This window comes from Cygnus atratus, chromosome 2, assembly GCF_013377495.2.
Source record: "Cygnus atratus isolate AKBS03 ecotype Queensland, Australia chromosome 2, CAtr_DNAZoo_HiC_assembly, whole genome shotgun sequence".
Taxonomy (NCBI): domain Eukaryota; kingdom Metazoa; phylum Chordata; class Aves; order Anseriformes; family Anatidae; genus Cygnus; species Cygnus atratus.
In genome coordinates, this window is record NC_066363.1 from 18,110,319 (window position 1) to 18,132,108 (window position 21,790).

Genomic DNA, 21,790 nt, shown 5'->3' on the forward strand with positions numbered 1-21,790 from the left:
CTATATCGCTAAGCTCTACATCTAAACGTCTTTTAAAGACCTCCAGGGATGGTGACTCCACCACCTCCCTGGGCAGCCCGTTCCAATGCTTAATAACCCTTTCGGTAAAGAAGTACTTCCTAACATCCAACCTAAAACTCCCCTGTCGCAACTTTCGCCCATTCCCCCTCGTCCTGTCACCAGGCACGTGGGAGAACAGACCAACCCCCACCTCTCTACAGCCTCCTTTAAGGTAACTGTAGAGAGCGATAAGGTCGCCCCTGAGCCTCCTCTTCTCCAGGCTGAACAAGCCCAGCTCCCTCAGCCGCTCCTCGTAAGACTTGTTCTCCAGACCCCTCACCAGCTTGGTCGCCCTTCTCTGGACTCGCTCGAGCACGTCCATGTCCTTCCTGTAGCGAGGGGTCCAAAACTGAACACAGTACTCGAGGTGCGGCCTCACCAGAGCCGAGTACAGGGGGACCATCACATCCCTAGACCTGCTGGCCACACTGCTTCTTATACAGGCCAGGATGCTGTTGGCCTTCTTGGCCACCTGAGCACACTGCTGGCTCATATTCAGCTGACTATCAACCAATACTCCCAGGTCCTTCTCGGCCAGGCAGCTTTCCAGCCACTCATCTCCCAGCCTGTAGCTCTGCTTGGGGTTGTTGCACCCCACGTGCAGGACCCGGCACTTGGCCTTGTTGAACTTCATACAGTTGACCTCAGCCCATCGCTCCAGCCTATCCAGATCCTCCTGCAGAGCCTTCCTGCCCTCGAGCAGATCGACACACGCACTTAGCTTGGTGTCATCTGCAAACTTACTGAGGGTGCACTGGACGCCCTCATCCAGATCATCGATAAAGATATTAAAGAGGACTGGCCCCAGTACCGAGCCCTGGGGGACACCACTTGTGACCAGCCTCCAACCAGATTTGACTCCATTCACCACAACTCTCTGGGCCCGGCTATCCAGCCAGTTTCTAACCCAGCGAAGTGTACGCCAGTCCAAGCCACGAGCAGCCAGTTTCTTGAGGAGAATGTTGTGGGGAACGGTGTCAAAAGCCTTACTGAGGTCAAGGTAAACCACATCCACAGCCCTTCCCTCATCCACCAAGAGCGTCACTTTGTCATAGAAGGAGATCAGGTTCGTCAAGCAGGACCTGCCTTTCATAAACCCATGCTGACTGGGCCTGATCGCCTGCTTGCCCTGCAAGTGCCGCGTGATGACCCTCAAGATAATCTGCTCCATGAGCTTTCCTGGCACTGAGGTCAAACTGACAGGCCTATAGTTCCCCAGGTCTGCCCTCCGGCCCTTCTTATAGATGGGCGTCACATTGGCTAGCCGCCAGTCAACTGGGACCTCCCCCAATAGCCAGGACTGCCGATAAATGATGGAAAGCTGCTCGGCCAGCTCCTCCGCCAGTTCTTTCAGTACCCTCGGGTGCATCCCATCCGGCCCCATCGACTTGCGCACATCCAAGCTCCTTAGCAGGTCGCCAACCATTTCCTCATGAATAGCGAAGGCCACATCCTGCTCCCCATCCCCTTGCACCAGCTCAGGGCACTGGGTATCCAGAGAACAACCAGTATTGCTGCTAAAGACTGAGGCAAAGGCGGCATTAAGCACCTCAGCCTTTTCCTCATCCTTAGTAACTAGGTTTCCCCTCGCATCCAGTAAAGGATGGAGATTCTCCTTAGTCCTCCGTTTCGCGTTGATATATTTGTAAAAGGATTTTTTGTTGTCTTTAACGGCAGTAGCCAGGTTGAGCTCCAGATGAGCTTTGGCCCTTCTAATTTTCTCCCTGCACAGCCTCGCTACATCCTTGTAGTCCTCCTCAGTGGCCTGCCCTTTTTTCCAAAGATTATAAACCCTCTTTTTTCTGCTAAGCACAAGCCGCAACTCTCTGTTGAGCCAGGCCGGTCCTCTTCCACGCCGGCTCGTCTTTGGGCACGTGGGGACGGACCGCTCCTGTGCCGTTAAGATTTCCTTCTTGAGGAGCGCCCAGCCTTCCTGGACTCCTCTGCCCTTCAGAACCGCCTCCCAAGGGACTCGGCCAACCAGCGTCCTGAGCAGCTCAAAGTCTGCCCTCCGGAAGTCCAATACAGCAGTTTTACTGGTCCAACTGCTGTAGAACAGAATAGAATAGTTCAGTTGGAAGGAACCTACAAATATCATCAAGTCCAACTGCCTGACCACTTCATGGCTAACCAAAAGTTAAAGAATGTTAATGAAAGCATTATCCAAATGCCTCTTGAATACTGTTAGGCTTGGGGCACCAACCACCTCACCAGGAAGCCTCTTCCAGTGTTTGACCACCCTCATGGTAAAGAAATTTTACTTTATATCTGATCTGACCCTCAACTGGCACAGCTTTGTGCTGTTGCTCCACATGATATGGAGAATCACTGCTTCTGACAGGCTGGCCATGCTGTCTTTACTGCACCCCAAAATGGGGTTTGCCCTCTCAGCTGCCAGGGCACACTGCTGGCTCATGGTGAGCCTGTTGCCAGCCAGCACCCCCAAGTCCTTCTGCTGAGCTGCTCCCCGGCCACTCCTTGCCCAGTCTGTGCCTGGGTCTTACATTAATTACTCCTAAATCTCTAATGTATTCCTCTCATAAAATGAAGACCAATTCACATAGGTAAATCAACTCTACCTCTGTGTGCATGTTACTACATTTTTAACATCACAGAGTAACAGAATATTCCCAATTATTCTCAGAAACAAAAACACCAAACAATGGGAAGAGGTAAATGAACAGTGCACATGACCCAGAAAAATGAAGACCTGCTCTGCATGTATGTGACATAACAAATATCATAATCCATAAACTACACTCATTGAATGAACATTTGTGTGAATGTCAGCTAGTGCAAACAAGACTCTTAGTTCAGAGCTCAGGTTTTCTTTCCCACTCCATCTTGCTGTGCTTTGTGCTCCTTTTTCCAAACAAGATGCAGGTGAGCACATTTAGATGGTATTCACGTACAGCAAAATGTCAAGAGTTCCCATTTCAAGGACCCACACCCCATAATTCATACCTTGCAGAAATGCAGTCTTTTCTTTCTTAAAGATGATATAATGGACTTCTCTGGCTATGTTTTATGTGTGCTCTCACACTTCACACATTTATTGTTCAATTTTCTTGCCCTGGATCAGAAAGTGATGAAATCTTCCTCGGAATAGAGGAACCGGGATATTGCAATCCTGGTATTTCTTCATTAGCCTGAGTTTTCTTTTTTTTACAAAATCATATTCTTGCAGCTGTGAAATTGGTTAATTTCTCTGTCTGAACATTAATATGACCTCCATTACCACACTAAGTCCCTCCCCTTAGACCTTTAAAATAGAAATGATAAAATTACTTTCCCTTTTCTTTCAGCCTGTGGGAGTAATAACGCGATGAGTAATTACCTATGTATGAAAGAAAGAGAGCCCTACCAAAGAGTGTGGGAGCATAAAACTGCTCTAACAGAGAAGTCAAGTTGTACCCTTTGCGTTTTAGTTTCTAACAGAACGTGTTCTCAGTGGGCAGTTTAATATCATATGAGATGCACAGAGACGGATGAGGTCCAGTCAAGTATTTATCTCCCACCTGGGAGACAGGCTCATCAAGACTTTTTAGCAGAACATTTTTCCTCAGACAATGTCAATTTGTCATTTTTCACTTGTCATATATTTAACATTGTTAATGTCAATGATAAAAAGGGGGAAAATGTTGTTTAAACATCAGTGAAAAACAGTGGGGAAGCTTTGGTCTTCTAATGCCCCCTCCCAGCTCCACTGCCTTTCTTTTCCCTCTGCATTTAAAGGTTACGGATGACCATCTCTTGAATCTAACAGGCTCCTTCTTCTTCAAGTCAGCTGTTGCCAGTAAACTCCATTGCCGTTATGTAAGCATCCCTGACGCTGAGCTCCTAAAGCCTGAAGACAGCCAGCCACCAGAGGACATTTGTCCTTTCTGGAAGACAACAATTAGAGGATCAAGACAAGAACTGGGATAGATGCTGGAGAACCGGTCACAGGTGAGCAGACTGCAGACACAGCACAGCAAGAGCTATAATCAGGCTTTTGGCAAACTTTGGAGCCAATGTGGTACAAACACCGACTGGTTCTGATAGAGCCTCTGCCTTGGGAAGACATGGCTCCATGGCTTTCTGGGAAAGCAAGAGGGGACAGCCATGGAAATGAAATCCCCCATATTATGCTTTATGGTATGAATTTCCTTACATGATTTACACCATTTCTATACCAGTTGAGGGAGCAGTGCATGGGCTTCCTGTTCTTCTCACTGGAAAAGAACATGAAGGGAGCTCTGGAAAACCAGGGGAGACGCAATGCAAGTAGTAAAAAGCATTTGTACAATATGGAAAAAAACAAAACTTCTTTCTTCCTGACATCTGCAAAGTCAAAGATGAAAAGAGACATAAAACCATCCAAGAAATGCACACACTTTTCTTTAGAACTTGAAAGGCCAACACAATTCAAAAAATAATGCATAAAAATTCCACCAGGATTTGTGTTTATTATAGCATTCTTCACACTTCATTCTACTACAGTTTGTTCATTATTTGTTCCACAACCACTAAGGAGTTTTGTTTTCCAGCAGTCACTCAGTAACTGTCTGTAAAAGCACAGAAGATTCTTACTACTGAGGAAAAGAGAACATAAACATATTTTAAAACAATTCACAACTACATCTTTGCTTCTGTCTCCTGATCTGCACACTTTCTATTCACTTCACTTGATTTACTCTTTGATGCCTTGGTTTATCTAGGCTTTATCTTGGGTTTATGAGTTCAGTGGGGGATTTTTGAAAAAATAAAGTATATATATTTAATGGAGTTTTGTGATACATTCCTTGTGTGAATATGAAATTACTTTTTTTTTCCCATTTAAATGGATAATGCCATCACATTTTCCCAAATACGTGGTATTGCAGATGTCATGAGGCCTCGGAAACACTTACTGAAATATATACCAGCAATAATACACTAAAATAATCACCCTCCCTTGTACTGCATTCCCAAGAAATATATGGTATAATCAGTGTCTTCCTTTTACATACCCTGTACATTTTTCCCCTAGCAGAGCAGAGGTATCTTCTTTCAAGGCTAAAACTCAGTTTAGCCCAGAGCACACACACACACACACAAAAGAAAAAAAAATAAAAAAAAAATGAAATGTTCTTTAACCGAAGATGGAGAATTTCTTCAAATACAGTAAACCATCCAAGTGTTCTTAAGAATATTTACAGAACATAGCACATTTTATTAAACAAATTAGACTAATCATTACATAACTAATTTTGATGAACACATTTGTTACCAATGTGATTCATGCAATGTTTTTAAATGTTGGCAAAGATATCATTTTCCAAAAAAAAATTTCATTTTGACTTACTGGAAAGTACAGAAGAAGTGATCCAAAAAGAATGGTTTCCAACAGCACCAGCCCTGAAGCCCTGATACTCTAGGAAACAAACAAATAGAAAAAAAAAGACAATACAAAATATTAGAAAATTCTCTGTGTGCAGTTTAGATGCTGAGTTCTTTGCAAAAGGCACCTTCACTTCCACCAATATAATGCTTCCACAGTAATGCTTATTAGCACAGTATTAAGCTGTCTATCATGTTGTCATGCTCCACATTCTTTAATTCACCAGCCCATTACAATAGCTGTGTTTTACAAAATCCAATTTCAAAAATCACTCATTCCTATGTTAAATATTATTCAACACATTACCTGGATACATTTTCAAACTGCTAAAATGGATCTCAATTGTGAGGAATTACAAATCATGGAAATTACAGATATGAATTTAACTGCAGAATTTGTTCTGTACTATTTAAATTTCAAGAAGCCCTTTGAACATTTTGACCTGCCTATTTAATATTGATGACTTGGCTTCCACAGTATGTATAAATAATCTACAATTTTACTGAATACAGAATGTACTCTTAGATTGAAAGCACCTTTATTTTCCTTGAAATTTTGTACAAAGATGTTGATTTAGACATTAACTTGTCAGGATTGTAAAATATTGTGCCATTTCCTTACCAATTCTAATGCAATCTCCATCATAGTTTTCTTCCATTTTAAAATAAAAAAAAATCAATTTTTTTCCTTAATATAAAGATTATTCCAGTAAGTTTGATAATTTATGTATAGTGCATCTGCACCTTATCTTAAAGACAAAAGATCAACACTGCTTTCCATTTCTTTAGCTACCTCCTTCCTCTGAGAGGGTCTTTCATTCACTATTCTGGATGAAGGCAGCGCTTTCCTGACTGCAAGCAATGCGGTCAGACAAGACAGCAAAAGAGGCTTTGCCAAAAATCTTTTGAAAAATCATGCATTTCATGCAATTTCAACCATTTCCCATCATAAAATCCTCTCATGAACTGGAATCAATGGTCTGTGGTACTCTCTCTAATGGGTTTAGATGGGAGATGTTTATCTTTCATTAGTAAAGCAATCATTAAAAAAAGCCCTATATGAGTAGATTTACAGTCAAATTTTTGGTGCCCTGGAGTCCATTTTTGACTTTCAAAAACTGGTGGAATTTTCTTGATGGAACAAGTCTTAGAAACACAACACAGACTGAAGATTTCAAATCCTCCTTTTGCTTTTTTCTTTCCTTGACAGTGCAATGTAAGACTTACATAGAATTTCAGTGTTCTAGATAAAAAAGATAAGAAGGACTATGGAGGTTTTTGTATCCCCTGTAACAATGCCTCATTCTGTTTTCTCAATTTCTGATGCAAATACATTATTCCTCTTTTTGCCAGAAAGAAAAGTGCATGTGTGTTTTCCTATTCCTAATCTCCACTTTTAGAAAGTTCTTCCTAACGTCTCTTAAGCTTTCTGTAGTGCAGCTTTAGTTCATTATTGTGAGTTCTGTCATCCATGGATCTGAACCTTAGACTTTCTTAGCAAGAGCTACATATTAAGGATCACAAAACTATTCTGCTAACTCACTCTAAAATTACACCCTGAACTTGAAACATACATATTTCTAGCAAAATTTTCCTGGAACTTACATGCTTCCACAAAAAGTTTCCCTAAAAAGCAAAGCAAAACAAAACAGAGCTCCACAAACAGCTAAACTACCATAACTGTATTTCCAAATAGAATGCAATGCCTGTCATAGCAATTGCAGAAACTTGAAAATTGACCCACAAGCAGAGCTCATATTTACATTTTCATCACTGGTCTCCTGTAATGCAAGACATTTGTTTCAAAAGCCCAAATTAAGGTGTGTTTTCTCTTCTCTTTCTCAGTTAATACATTTTGATGTTGGGTAAAGTGTAAGCTTAATCCCAAAGGCAAAGAGCTAGACAACGGGTAACTGAAATGCCACTGTAAGTTTTTTTAGGCTCACACAATCCACTCTATCAGTGACATACCAAATTCAGTTGAGCTAGCACTTTATGTAATTTATTTCTGTCATTTGGATAGAGGGGGAAGCTCACCCACTAGTCTACCAAGGTAAAGATGGTCCCGCACTCCCATACTGCATTTCCTCACAAAACAGCTCTGCCTCATTTCATCTACAAGGATGCTCCAGAGACATACACAAAGCATATATATCAACAGACAAAAAATGTCCAAAACAAAACACATTGATTCTGTATTCACAATATGTTTATTTTTCTATGAGCATCCCAAAACTATAAACAAAAACCAAATGGATGATATTATCTTTTATGGCTGCTGTAGTAAAATTGCTTATGTATTCTTATTTATGTATTCAGATATACATTCAATTTATTCAACTGGCAGTATAAAAATCAATACATCTAGACAACTTTTCAAGACTGCTTTCTGCAGAAACTTCTATTCTGAGCTAATATAGCACCAAAAAGCTGGAAGTAAATGTTTAGGTGCCAGTTATGAAACCATTAAATAGAATACTTTCATGTTATTTTAATTAAGAAGTGATTAAACTCTCAATTATTTTATAGCTTTTATGTTTGAAGTTAATGGATCGTGCGCACTGCTTTGACATGTAGAACAGAAACTGCATATATTTTACAAACTATAAATGACAGTATGACTTAGTTCACATTTCTAATGAACACATAACTTTAGCCTGAGCAAGACATAAAACTTCTGTGAAGTACACAAGGAAGAAAAGATTAAAAAGATTATAAAAGGTTAAAATCTGCCTCCACTACCATTTCCCACTTTGTGATGTAAAGTTCCAATCACTACATCATAAGTAAAAACAAGTAGTATATAGGGCCATGTCCAGAAGAATCCTTATGTGGTCCTGACTCTACACATTTTGATACAGTTTTTCTTCACAACATCTTTCTAAGACAACACCACTTTACTCACTGGGAATTAATGCAGAGGGGCCTTGCCCATAACCAGTGAACTCATGTCTCCCACTATCAGTCTGCCCTCAAACCCTGAAGAAGCTTTTTTTTTTCATTTTATACTATGCATCTCTATATGACAGAATAACCAAGAAAGTAGGTGAAATGGGTATCATATAGAGAAGATAAAAGTGTTCTTAAAAAATTGTTCTTCAAACAACTTCTGTGTGAACATCCTTTTATAAATAAGTCTTCTGCACCCTGATCAACCTTTTCTTATCAAGCTTTCTTCTGGATGGCAAGATGATAAGGCAACATGCAGGGGCACAGAACTGCCACATTTCCAGCACTTCTCCCAAAACAATAAACTCCTCTATGATTTTCTTCTCACCTGTGTTCCTGAAGCAACCATTATCTATGAATTCTGACTATGTACTTCTCTTCTGTGCCCTAAAAGAAATATGAATTCCACAACAACACTGAAATTCAAAATGAACTTGAATCCAGGTCGTGACTGTGCCTTTATCTCCATCTTTGATACTTAGAAAATGGAGGTTTTAACCCTACATTCACAGCTTTTTGTAACAAGATTCTTCAGAAATTGGAGTAGGTATTCTGACAGAGATGAATGGCATCCCTGTTGATGAAGAAAAACATAAATGTTCAAATAAGAAACAGCACCAGCAAAATTTTGTTTTTGCAGTGTAGAGAAAATAAAAAATTGGGAAGGAAATGGAAACATGAGAACTCTCCCAAACAACAAGTTTGAAATTCCATTTTTTAATTTTCTTTATTGTAAAGAAAAGTATATATTTTAACAAGAAAAAGGTAACATGGAAGCTTTCAGTTTATAAAAGACAAGTACATTTATTTGAAATATTTATATTTCACTTGACTCGTTTTTTCCTCCAGTGATGCTGCTACAGCCCAAGAAGGTGCGAGAAGCCTTCAGCCAGTACCAAAACTTTAAAAACAAGGAATAGCTAAAAGGGTGAAAACCAAAATAAAAGGTTTTTTACTTAATACATGAGATAGAAGGTATCCTATGTTAGATAGATAGCATTTCTATCAGCCTTGGAGCACCATTTTTCCACCAAGAGTTGAATTTGCCACTACGCAGACTTCGCAAATACAGGCACCTAAGGTGTGGCTGTAGGCAGCACCACAAATATTTGATTCCATAGGACTTCAATATGTACATAGCAGTGAATATGTCCACATATGTCAGGACAAAAATCTTTTCTCGTTTAAGAAAGTAAATGAAAGAATGGAATGCAAATGGAATGAAAGCAAATGGCAATCCACAGCCTCTGCCTTGTGCTCTCCACCAATGCTGTCTGTACAATTAAAAACCTCCTTCACAGAAATCAGGGTATTTTTGGGTTAAAGCCCAGGGGAATCTTCTTCTACATTTGCATGTAACGTCATGTCAATTTCTTTCACTTTTCCTTATCAGCTGCCTGGGTTAATGTGTTTTTTTTTGTTGTTTTGTTTTGTTTTGTTTTTTTTTTACATCTGCTTGCTTGTTGGCATTTATTTGGGTTTTTGTTTGTTGATTATTTATTTCTCTGGCTGTTGAACTTGAGTAAGGTCTGTTTATTTGCTGTTTTGTCTGTTTGCTCATTTCCCTTTCAAGGGTTTCATTTCTGTGTTTAGTTATTTGTGTCAGTAAATCTGTCCTTTCTGGTTTTCCTTGTCTCACTTAATGGTTACACATCGCAGGCACCTAATTGACACTGCAATTTATTTTGCTTCTAGCTTCATACTAACTTTTATACTTACCTTACCTCTTTCATACTTTTCCCATGTTGTTTAGTTGTTTTTGTTTGTTTTTTTGAGATCTTCATTAAAAATAATTATTATTTTAAGTTGAAGGAGGAAAACTAATTATTGAACTAGGCATTAGCTTCATTCTGGCCTCCATCCAGAAATTCTGGAATCAAACCAGAAGGAAGCAATTAAAATATTATGGCAAGTATTACAGTAAAGATGGAGACCAGGTACCAGGTTATGTACTGGTCTCTACCATCTTATGCATCTTGAGCTTGAGTTTCTTAGAGAGAAGTTACAATCCTTAAACTATGCTATGAACAAATGGCACACTAAGACAATTCCAGCAAATCCAGTGCAAGTTGTCAGCCATAAGGGAAATTCAAGAGAATTGCAATCAGCTGTTTCATAGTAAGCTATCAAAAGGACCAACTAGAAAAATGCAAGATAGCTTTAGGCAGATGATAGCAAATAGCAAAATAGTGCGAGGACATGGGACATAAAGGCCCCCAGTTGGTGGACGGGCTTGATAACTTCTGAATCGCTGAGTATGTCATGTTAGATCTACACAGAAAAACCACCATAACAGGACAGTAAAAAGGTTTGCATCTGCATGTTGAATACTTCAGGACGCATTTATGGAAAAACTGAGTTCAAGTGTGACTTAGGCAGTGGAACAGGACTCACAGCTGCGGACATACCCTTGTGTTATAAAACCACTGCAGAACGGACCAGCACTCCAACTCAAAGAGGATAAAACTCGAAATGTTCACAGTTTCTCCTCTCAGCTGGGATGCAGCTACTAGCAGTTGTGAGATGCCACTGGCCATTTGCACTTCAGTGACTGCTCAAAGTCACACAACTGCTGGCGATTTAAAGTAAGAAGTTACATATATTCACAAAGTCCAGATATACTCCTATATTAACAGCTCAGAGGTTAGTTGTCACCTCCACATGAGACTCAGGATTTGACTGCAAATCTGCAACCCAGACATAGGGGTCGGAGTAATGCCACATGATGGATGTCACAACATACGATGTAGCATATTTATTCTATAAACAAGTTCAGGAGCAGCTACACTGAAATTGCCTTTGCAGGCTTCCCCTTGGAAGACAAGACATAATAGTGGGTCAAGGTCACCCCGTGGCAGATTATTTCAGTTACTCTAGCAAGATGCAGTGATGGAGAGGAGACAGAGCCTCAGGGCAAGGATGAAGAAAGCAAAGTCAGGATGCTGAGGTCCAAGGCAGCCCTGTGAGAAAGGAGACCTTGCCCCTGGGTGTGGGGGTGGTCCAAACACAGAGACAGTCAGAGACATTCTTACTAAAACTCTGGTTTCAGTACTGAAATCTCAGTTCAGCACGTACAGACATTTTGAATTAGGAAGGCACAGAAGTAAAGGCTGGCTCATTACTTCTGCTCTCCTGTGAAGCAAACATTGCTGTCTCTCTAGAGCAATTCTTTTATAGAAAGCCTCACTCACTGTTTATTAGAGAAATATAGCTATTTTTTAACTTTCTCATATATCTTTTCTCATTAATAGAAACAAACAAAAATGCTATTACAGAAAGCAAACCATTTATCATAGTTTTTGTTGTTCTGTGAAGCAATGAGGACTGCAGTCCAGCTGAGACAGAGGCATCCCAACAGCTATCTTTAATACAGAGTAACTCACAGAACTAATCCAATTACATCCTTTGCATCTAATCAATAAACATTATAATAATCCATAATGTGCATAATGAAATCTAACTAGTCTCAAAGAATTACTGACTCATATAAATGCTTGTTGAAAGGGACTTCTACAGGTTATCTAGTCCCATCTCCTGGTTCAGGCAGGAGTACTGCCAACAGCAATTAGGTCAGCCATGGCTTTGTCTTCCAAAGCCTTCAAAACCTCCAAGAATGGAGCTAGGTAACTGATGGGTAGCTGGCTGTGGTCTGGCAATTCTCTCCTAGTGAGAAAGCTTTTCCTAATGCCCAGCCTGAACTTCCCAACCCATAATTTGTGATTGTTGTCCCTTGTTACAACTCTTGATGCTACTAAAGAGAGTTTGGATCTGTCTTTACAAACACCCTTCAAATAAGCTGCTACTAGATTGCCCCTTAGCTTCCTCTTTGCCATCCTATTCAAGCTTAGCTTCCACAGGCTTTACCAGTAGGTTTTATGCTCTAGCACTCACCAGTAGTCATCCTCTGGGCTCTCTCCAGTTTCCCCACACTTCATGAACCACAGAGCACAAAACTGGGCTCAGTATTCCACGAGCAGCCCCACTACCACCAAACAGAGGAATAACAGCCTTGCTGAGCCTACTGGGTATGCCCCTGTTGTCGAGTATACGATTTTCCTGAATTGTGGTGAGAGCTCAGCATTGGCTCATAGTCCTCTCGAACTTCCTGCTGTTTTTCAGCCAGACTGCTTCTCAGGACATTTGATTAATGAAAAGATCAGAATAAAATAAAGACTTAGAGATAAACCATATGAACAGATGCCTTTGTTAAGATGATGGTATCAAGGCAATGCATTGACCTTCCTCACCAATCTCATTCCAAGACTGGGTTTCAGCCAGTTTTTCTATCCTATTACTGCTTCCAGTTTTGGATCTGAAGGAGCTGGAACTGCATGTGTTTCAAGCAATAAAAACAGAGTTTCATTCTCTATTTCAAATATTATCTTCATCTACTTCATAGAGAAACTGACCAAAAGAAGAGGGCAGCTCCTGGAGGAAAACTGAAGCGGCAACTACAAAAGCTGAGGAGCAAGCACATGGTGTAACTCAGGTATCAGAGGACAGCATGCAGAGCCAGACTACATTCATGTTGCAACACTTGAAAAGTGGTAATTCAGTGTTACTGCACTTTTTGGTTTGCTCCTGAGCCTTTTTCTAGGGTAGGAAGGAACTCTTCATCAGTTCCGTACGTGCTAGTGACAATCCAGCTCTTAACTTACAGCTTTACTGTAGACTGTGAAACTAATGAGAAGGTGGGGAGTTCCTAGGTAGCACAGGCCAGGTATCCCCAGTCTTCCTTTTTGTTTCCCCCTTACCAATATGCCTTAGCAGAGCACATTTGCTTGACCAGGGCTGAAAAAAATGCCTTTGGATTTGCTTGCTTTTTGGTCCATCCATTCTATGTTGACCACATCAATAGTCTTTGAGATAAATAATAATTCTCTATCCCCAGGTCTCAGGAAGTAACACAATTTCTGTAGCAAATCACATTAGGAAACTCAAGTCCTACATGCCTTTTGGATACTGGTAGAGGGTCATAAATAAATGCTCAACAATTAATTTCACAAGGGCAATTCAAAAAAAAAAAGTGTAGCTATCCAAGTTGCATCAAGTATAACAAAACCAAAAGCTAAAATGATGTATAAACAAGCACAGAAGATGCTGCATTATAATTCTCTGTGGTCCTAAGCAATCCAGGAAATACAGCAGCCTTAATTAGCATTGAATTTCTGAATATTTTCACACAAAGTCAGTGATACGAGTTTCAAAGTATTTTCAGAAAGGAGAAAAATGAAAAAAAATTAAAAGCCAAAATAAAATTGAAGTAATTTTGTATCTGGTACACTCTATATTAATGAATTTACAGGACTGTAGATTTCTGGTGTCAGTCCAGGAAGCCTGCAGATTCCTCTGTGGCCACATGTCACAGTGGATTATATGTAGCATGGTACCATGGAAATATAGTAAGGGGACGACTTGGCATAATTAGATTTTTTTTCTCTTTTATTAAATAGTTCTGCCATTTTTATAATGTAACAAATGACTGAGTGGGGCTGTGATTCAAAGAAAATTTCCTTTGGCAAAGGTGGCTTACCACCAGGATGCAATCATGCCTTCCAGATACAGGTCTTCCAGAAACAAGGTCTAAAGGAAATCATTAGAAAAAAGGGAAGACAGATTTCCTCTTTGGTCTCAACTTTGCATACAACATACTCATACTTCTTAAACTGTAAAGGGTACCTACCACTCAATGTACAGCTGCTGGCAAGCACATATTGATGCATGGCAGAATGGCCCAGAAGCTAGGAAACAGAGAACAGATAGAGGTTTGCTCTGTTATGTTAAGCTGATGCATTCGAAGAGATTAGATAAATCACTAAGCAAAACTGCCTCAAAACAAGTGAAACAAAAAGCTTAGCTAAAGGTACAGGTGTCAGCAGTGTGCTCATTCTTTGGTGCTTCCAGGAGGAATACTCTGGCATGGCCCTTTTGTTGCAGGTCTGGCAGGTCCTATAGATGAACTATAGATACCCTACATGTGAGGACACAGGAGATGTGAAGAGAAGCAGTTGGATCATAATTCTAAATTGCTCTCCTACTCTTTTCAAAACAACTGGAAAGACTCCTCCGAAGCCTCAGTTACACATAGTGGACTATCTGGAAAACAATTCCATTCCACAAAAAAAAAAAAAAAAAAAAAAAAAATTTCAAGTTTCAGAAATCCACTTTCTTGCTGATAGAGATGCCTTCTAAAAGTATTGGTGAAACAGGAAAAGATACCATACGCTCCCTGGCACGAGGGGACTGTCCTAGCACAGGATGGTTCTGTCCACATGAGGCAAACAACATTTTGAGGGTTTATCCCAGGACAAACCACAGTCCACTAAGCAGAAAGAATAATTATAGTTTAACAATGTCAGAAAAAAAGGAGATTTATCTAAAAGGCTTTCCCCAAGTACACAGGCTTGTAAAGAGTTAAAAAATTAGAAGAGTGCTGCCATGAAATAAGCAGAAAAGTAAATCATTGTTTTTTATCTTCTCTATAATAAATTCAAGGACCAAGTAGGACTGCTACCCAGCAAAAAGGGAATTTTCAAGATCTCATTTCATTAATGTAGGTTGTCTTACAAAATTCAAGCAACTCTTTTGCACGAAATTCTTTTCACTTCAAAGCGGAAATGGTTGTGTCTCTTTTGAAAATTTCTTTGCAAAATATTCAATGTGAAATTCTATGCCCTGTTCAACCTCTTATCACACTGACAAATACTTTTAATGATAATTGTTCTCTTTGAATAATAGCCTCCTAATAGAATATGGATTGCAAATACAGTAAATTTCATAGCAAAGGCCAATTTTCCAAAGATAGGCTTACAGCTCCATGTTTCCATTTAAGCTATATTGGCAAGTTGTCAGAATCTTCTGGCATTTGCAGTTTTGTGCAATATTCCTAAACCAAATAAATATAATCCTCATGGCTTTTTTATTCCTCTTTAAAAAATACTTACACAAAGGTCATTTTTTTCTATTGTAGTTATAGCTAAGCCCAAATAAAATGTAATCATTAAATTTACTTTTTACTTGGAGGAAAAAAACAAAACAGGAAAAGCAAAGGTCAAGCAGCCATCAATCATAAACCAATTTCATTAAAAGTGCACATGATATCAGGCAGCCAAGAAATCCCCAAATACTTTATTTTTCAATTCATGTGGCTCTTGATCTTTTCTATTATAGAAGTAATGAAACCTGTTATGATATATCATGAAGATAAGTTGTTCTACATTTTGAAGTACAAATCCTGCTGCATATAAGTTGCACTACACCACCTACAATACAGATACTTGAAAAAATATTATTGGTGAAGAACCCTCACAGCAAAACTAGCAAATGTCCCAGGGACATCTTTGTTACAAGACCAGGAATTCCTCCAGCTTCGATCAAGATACCTGGCTCTTACTAAATTGTAATGAATATGGAAGTGAAAAAAATCAGTAAGGAGGTAAACGATGTCCAAGTTCAGTTTCAATCTATTCACATCCTTATGGTTAATTTAAAAGTTGACTATGTAAGATAACAATCATCAAAATTCTGGATCACCTAAAGAGCCTGCTTCACTAGGTATGCATTCAGTTAATGCAGAAATGAAGAGAAAGGAAGACAAAAAGGCATTATGCTCTTCAAGGATAAAGTACGCTTTTAATATTGATAGTTGTTTAACCATAAGGAGATCAAACAGAATATATAAAAAAATCTGATGGATTAAAAAAAAAACATTTCACTAGCAGGATACAAGGCTCGTTGTGCATGTTCTCCTGGTTCAGTTTACAAATAGCTTTGGAACACCTGAATTGGATTTCAGCTTTCTCATTCAACATGGCATTGCCTATTACCAAAGATAATGCCACAGCTCACTAGAACAGTCTATATAAACTGTAGCTCAATCATGTGGAAAGAAATAGTTTATGGTAAATTACAGGAGAAAAAAACAACCTGATCGCAAAGCTCAAGACCCATGATATCTCAGGGGAAACAAACTGAGCATGATGTAAGAAGAGAAGGGTAGAGAAAACTTGATAAAGAGAAAAAAAACAAAACTCACTATTCACATGACTAAGAAGGCAAATGAACTATAGATGATGATCATTATACTAATTTCAAATCAAACAAAAACTCATAATTCTGAAGGTTTTAAATCCAACTCCGGTTTATTTTATTCACTTTTCCTTTATGAGAGCCAAATGGCTAAACCACTCCAAACTAATAATTTATCTGAGAAATGCTGACCCCCAAAATGGTGAGATTTTTCGTCTCTTCAGAATTTATCACACTAAACAATCTTGTATTAAAAAAAATTAATCATGGGTTGTATGTTTCACTGAAAATAAAAGCACACTTGCCTTTGAAGGAAATATTGCTACATATAATTATTCCTCCTATCACTGTATGGTGGAAAGACCCAGCCCCAGGTCATCCTTAAGTTATTGTGGACCCTGCACAAGGAGAAAATAAGGAAGACTGCCCTTGCTCCAAGAAGTGAGAGTTTAAGCTAAAGGAAAACAGATGGATAAGGACAGATGGGAAGACCAAGGGAACAACAAGGCAATATCACTTATTGTAACTAGCCACCAGCACTCCCAGCCTATCAGTATCACACACTTTGTAAGTTCGTGAATCTGAAGACATAATATGGAGAGCAGGGGAGGCTCTCACAAAGCCCCTACCAAGTATGAGGAAAGCATGAAGGGAACAAGGGGTGTATTTGAAAAATGTAACAAGATGATGATGGAGGCTGGTGTTGACACTTTTGCATCAAATAAATAGCATGAGTAGAGAGGGAAAAGCTCATGGGGGATCTTGAAAACAAGAAGGTATAGCTTATTTACGCTGCCAACAGAGAGAAGCAATAAGGACAGCACAAAATGGCAGGATAGGGAATTGTTTGCAGCATCGTGTTGAACAGATACAAACAGGCCATGACTGCACTTGCCAAGACTAGCAGAAAGCATTGCAGTAGTCAAGGCACAAGACAGCAAGCTGAGGCAAGGATTGGCAGAAGACATGTAATAAAAGGGAACTCAGAAAGAGTTCAGTGAGACTCTGGCAGAGCTGGAGGCAAAGTGAGCTGAGTCCAACAAGATGTTAGATAACAAGCAGGTTCCTACTGTAACTAAGAAAGCAGTAGCTGGGACGTCTTTGAGGGAACCAGGAGGAGATGAAGGTATTTTTTCAGGTCTACTATTGATGAGAAGTTGTCAGAGGAAAATGTCAGGATTTTACTTCAGAGGGAGGGAGGCATGGCTGGGACAGAGAAGGCAGAAAGCAAGCTGACTGTTTACAGCACAAAGTCCTAAAGAGAAACTGACAGTATAATGCTGCTGCTTGTGATCTACGAACCTTCAACTTTCACCCAAAGAAATGATGAAAAGAATGAAGAATAGGCATATGTTTTAGTCTGAATGATCTGAAGAGGCTACAGTTAATTACAGTCTCCAAATCTGTGCCCTGTCTAATAGCCAAAGACGTGTCAGCTCAGGGAACCCCTTACAAAAACTTCTTCCATAGACAAACACCTATGATTGTCGCTGCTAAATTTTCAAGACTTATTGGTTGAAAAGGCCCTCCATTATAAGATGGGCTTTTACTTTGAATAGTTCTTCTTAGCTTACACTAAGGTGGTTATAATAAAAAGAAAGGCCTAGTTCAGATGGAAGTCTGCTCTTGGAGAGGGAAGCATGCCAAGGACATCGTGCAACCCACCAGGGACTTAGCTATTGCTATTGATTGTACAAGGAAGGTTCACAGCAGCATACAGCTCCAAGACAAATAGGAGGATAAATAAATAATGTCACTGTTATTCTGCTGACATGACAGGAAGTGTCCTCCCAGTAAACCTGTAAATATCCATTCACAAATCCAAATGAAACTGCAGGTAAATGGAACTACCCTGAAGTTACTGCATCAAAGAATCAGTGGTAAAAGCTTAACATTGTGTGAACGTCCATCTAGTTTACTCAGCTTCCCTGAAAGGAGCATATATATGCAAAAGTCTTCAAGAACCAAAGACCAACATTAACAGATGAACAAAAAGCTTAGCAATTTGTTGAGTTTAGTTTAATTTCTAGCTCCAAAACTGCTTTGGAAAAAAATATTTTATGTTGTAATAGTTCTCATTGTTGGGAAATATATGTTGAAATTCAAGGATTCAATTATCTTTTTCTTTATGTTTATTTTAAAAGGAAAATCAGATTATTATACTGTTAAACTTATATATGCATTCGAGGCTACTACAGCCTTGTCTCTCCCCTGTGACAACTATCTTCCTAGCCAGGACCCTGTATTAGAAGTACCCTGTTATCTGCTGACTAGAACATTGGGTCTCTCTGCTGTAGAGTTTTATGGAACATTGATGGAATAGAAGGTGACAATGATTCCGAACTGCAAGGTTTTGAATAGCAAGACGTTAAGGCTAAGAAAGTACATGCCATGAATCAGTCTGAAAGCCAATGTGGAGCAAATGTGTCCTAGTCCACTGCTGATTCATGTCACTTTGAAGGCAACATACTGCCTTACAATCTTTGCATGTTTTATGGATGGCCACTAAGAATACGTGCTAATTCAACATTGCAGAGACAAAATCTGGCTTAATATAAAGATACAGGGAGAAGATTGTGAATTTTGGATCCTTACAGCTATTGCTGAGTATTGATGAAAAGTCTTGTTTAAGACCTACCTTGTCCGTTAGGGTAGACCCTGTCTAGTGAGCACCATCGTGTAGCCTAATTGTGCCTCCTATTGCCCTGCTCATTCCATTAGAAGAGCATCCATTAGATATTCTTTGTATATCTAGATCTTTATTTTCTTCACACATCAGTTTGTCCTGGGGTCTACAATGTCTGAGGTGGAAATAGGTTTATTTTTCTGTTTGCAAGTACTTAATTCCCCTAAATCATTTATTATAATAAATGGAAATACACACAGATGTGAAACCTGTGGGCTTATGAAGTGAATGCCCCAACACCCTGCAAATGAACGGCAATAACACTGCTGCAGCCATCATTCACTGTCTTTGGGAACTCTAGCAGCCAGTATGTCGTTTCTGATTTTCAACTGCTAACAGAGGCTAACAGCCCATGCACTTATCTTTTCAATATGGCATTCTGCAATTATTTATGTGAGAATTAATAAAGGTACAGCATCCCTAAAGGCATATCTTAACTATGTAGAAAAATAGGAAAGGACATCTTATGAGTTCTGTTTTATGAATGGAGGAAATGAGAATTCCACTAAAAGCAACAGCTATTTTGAAAATAACATCGTCAACATCTTTAAAGCTGCAAACCTCAAGACTACAATAAACTTCCCCAAGAAATCACAAGAAACTAGGTTCTCACCCAAGGATATAATGAAGAAAAGGTGCATAAAGCGCTGCACAGAATATGTATGTGCTGAGTGAACTGTCAGGTATGCCCACCAGCACAGCATGTAAAGGCAGCTGCTCCATCTGCACAAGCTCTTTTCCCTCTATCAAGTTTCCACTTCAGCTAAAATGTCAGCAATTGGTGTCTAGGGAGAAAAAAGCAGAATGTGCACCAAAGATTAAAGGCATCCAGGCACAAGCACATCAAGATGCCGCTGTAGTGTTAAAAAAAAGAGAAAGGATTGGCTGATTTACATTAGAGAAAAAGGTATGTTTGCAAAGCCAGCAAGCTTTAATATTTAAAGACGTATCACACATCAATAGCTTGTGATTATCTCATTCTGAATTATTGCATCCTATCATGGTTGCAGTAAGGATGAAAAGAAATTCTTGATTTCTTAGTATTAAAAAGAAGAACTACAGGATTCATTTGCATGTTGTCTCTCCATCTATGTGGAGTTTTATGCAGTGTTTAAAATGTCATTGTTTAAGGCCAGTCTTCATGGTTTAGAAATCATATTTAGCAGAACATTTAAATGCATTTACACTAGTGGGAATAAATAGGAAACTGGTGCCATAAAATATCTAGTCATCTTGAACCCCAGTCACTGGAAATCTATATTCAACAAAGAGTAAAAACAATATAAAAACAGTCAGTTACTATTATTTACCACAGTTAAAACGATTTATACTTGTTGATGATTAGCCAAGTGGTCTTGTTAACTGCAAGCTTTAATTTGATCAGTGTTCCATATATTTTTTTCCTTCTCTAATGCATTTGTGTTTTTTTTATTTCCAACAGTGTTCATAAATGGGAAATAAAAGATAACACAATAAAAGGCGGTTTAGTTATAAATTTCTACTATTTGGGAGCATATATGGTTTAGAATGGGGCAAAGCCCTTCATTTCAATGGGATCTACTGCTCTTCTTTATCCTTGTTAATGCCATATTACAACAGCCTTCTGAACCACTGTTTTGAATATTTTATTTTAAGCACTTAATGTTATTTTTAAGAGCTGAAAACAATCTTTTCCAAGTGTTGTGGTTGCTGGCAGTGTGAGCCAAGGCTGATGTCATGTTCTCATCTCTCCTTCATCCCTGGGGCAGAAGTAGCAGCTAGCCTCTTCCACTCGAGGGCTGAGATCAGTATCTCTGTTCTCTTTGCCAGTAGAGGTTCTTACCATTTGTAAGGGCATTTATGACTCCTCACAGCAGTAGTATTCTACCTGATAGCTCCATGGTTGCACTGGTATGCCACTATGAAAAGGTCAGTTATTTTCAGCTCTTCTTTCTGATCCTTTTGATGGCAGTCTGATAACGGATTAGCTCTTTAGCTTCTTTGTAGGTGATGTCCTTCCACAGCCCAGTACTTTTGGAAGATCTTGTTTACAAGGTAGCTGGTTTCCTCTCTAATGTTCTGGTAGATCTTCAGTCCTTTAAATCATATGTTAACTTCAAAATAGAAAAATTTCCTAAGCTTTCTGTTTCTTCCCAATGGTGTCTTGCTCCGCTGCCCTCACATTGCATTTAGTCAATACTGCAGTTGGTTGCTCCCTGGTTTGAGCTTTCCATTGGTTCACATAACACTCCTCACACAGATGAATTCTCTCCTACTTTGTTGATAAATTTTCTTCTAAAATCACTGTTCAGCTTCTCAGTTTTGAGAACGTTTGTTATAACATCAGTGATTTCTGTCCTTGCCTATCCAGCTACTTTTGTTAGGTTAGTGCCTCATACTTTTTGGACGTGTTTTTAGTAGTAATGTTTGCATTATCCAAGCAATAATAATGGCATAGCACACAACAATGTTTGCTAGTGTTCACCTTGAGCTGATTTGTTTTTTAGTTGTTAAGACTTAAGAGAACATTTTGTATCTCTGTACACAGCCATACAGATCTGATTCCATGGGGCTGAAAGATGTTCTGCAAGATCCTTTCAGACAGTCTGTCAAAACCTTTTGAAAAGCAAAGAAATAAGAGAAGCCTATTAGTTTATACGCTCCTTTCCAATTGCAAGCCTCAGTTAAGCCAGTTCCATGTTTTGCATCCACTGTCGCTTCATCTTC

At 39.3% G+C, this 21,790-nt stretch overlaps 1 protein-coding gene across 1 annotated transcript in view; it reads right to left on the reverse strand.

Annotated features, from left to right (window-relative positions):
• The window catches only part of GPR158 (G protein-coupled receptor 158), a 195,018-nt gene that overhangs the window by 76,923 nt on the left and 96,305 nt on the right, over positions 1-21,790 (reverse strand). The window contains 1 exon segment of the mRNA XM_035545429.1: positions 5,387-5,455. Within this exon segment, the coding sequence (XP_035401322.1) occupies positions 5,387-5,455 (69 nt within the window).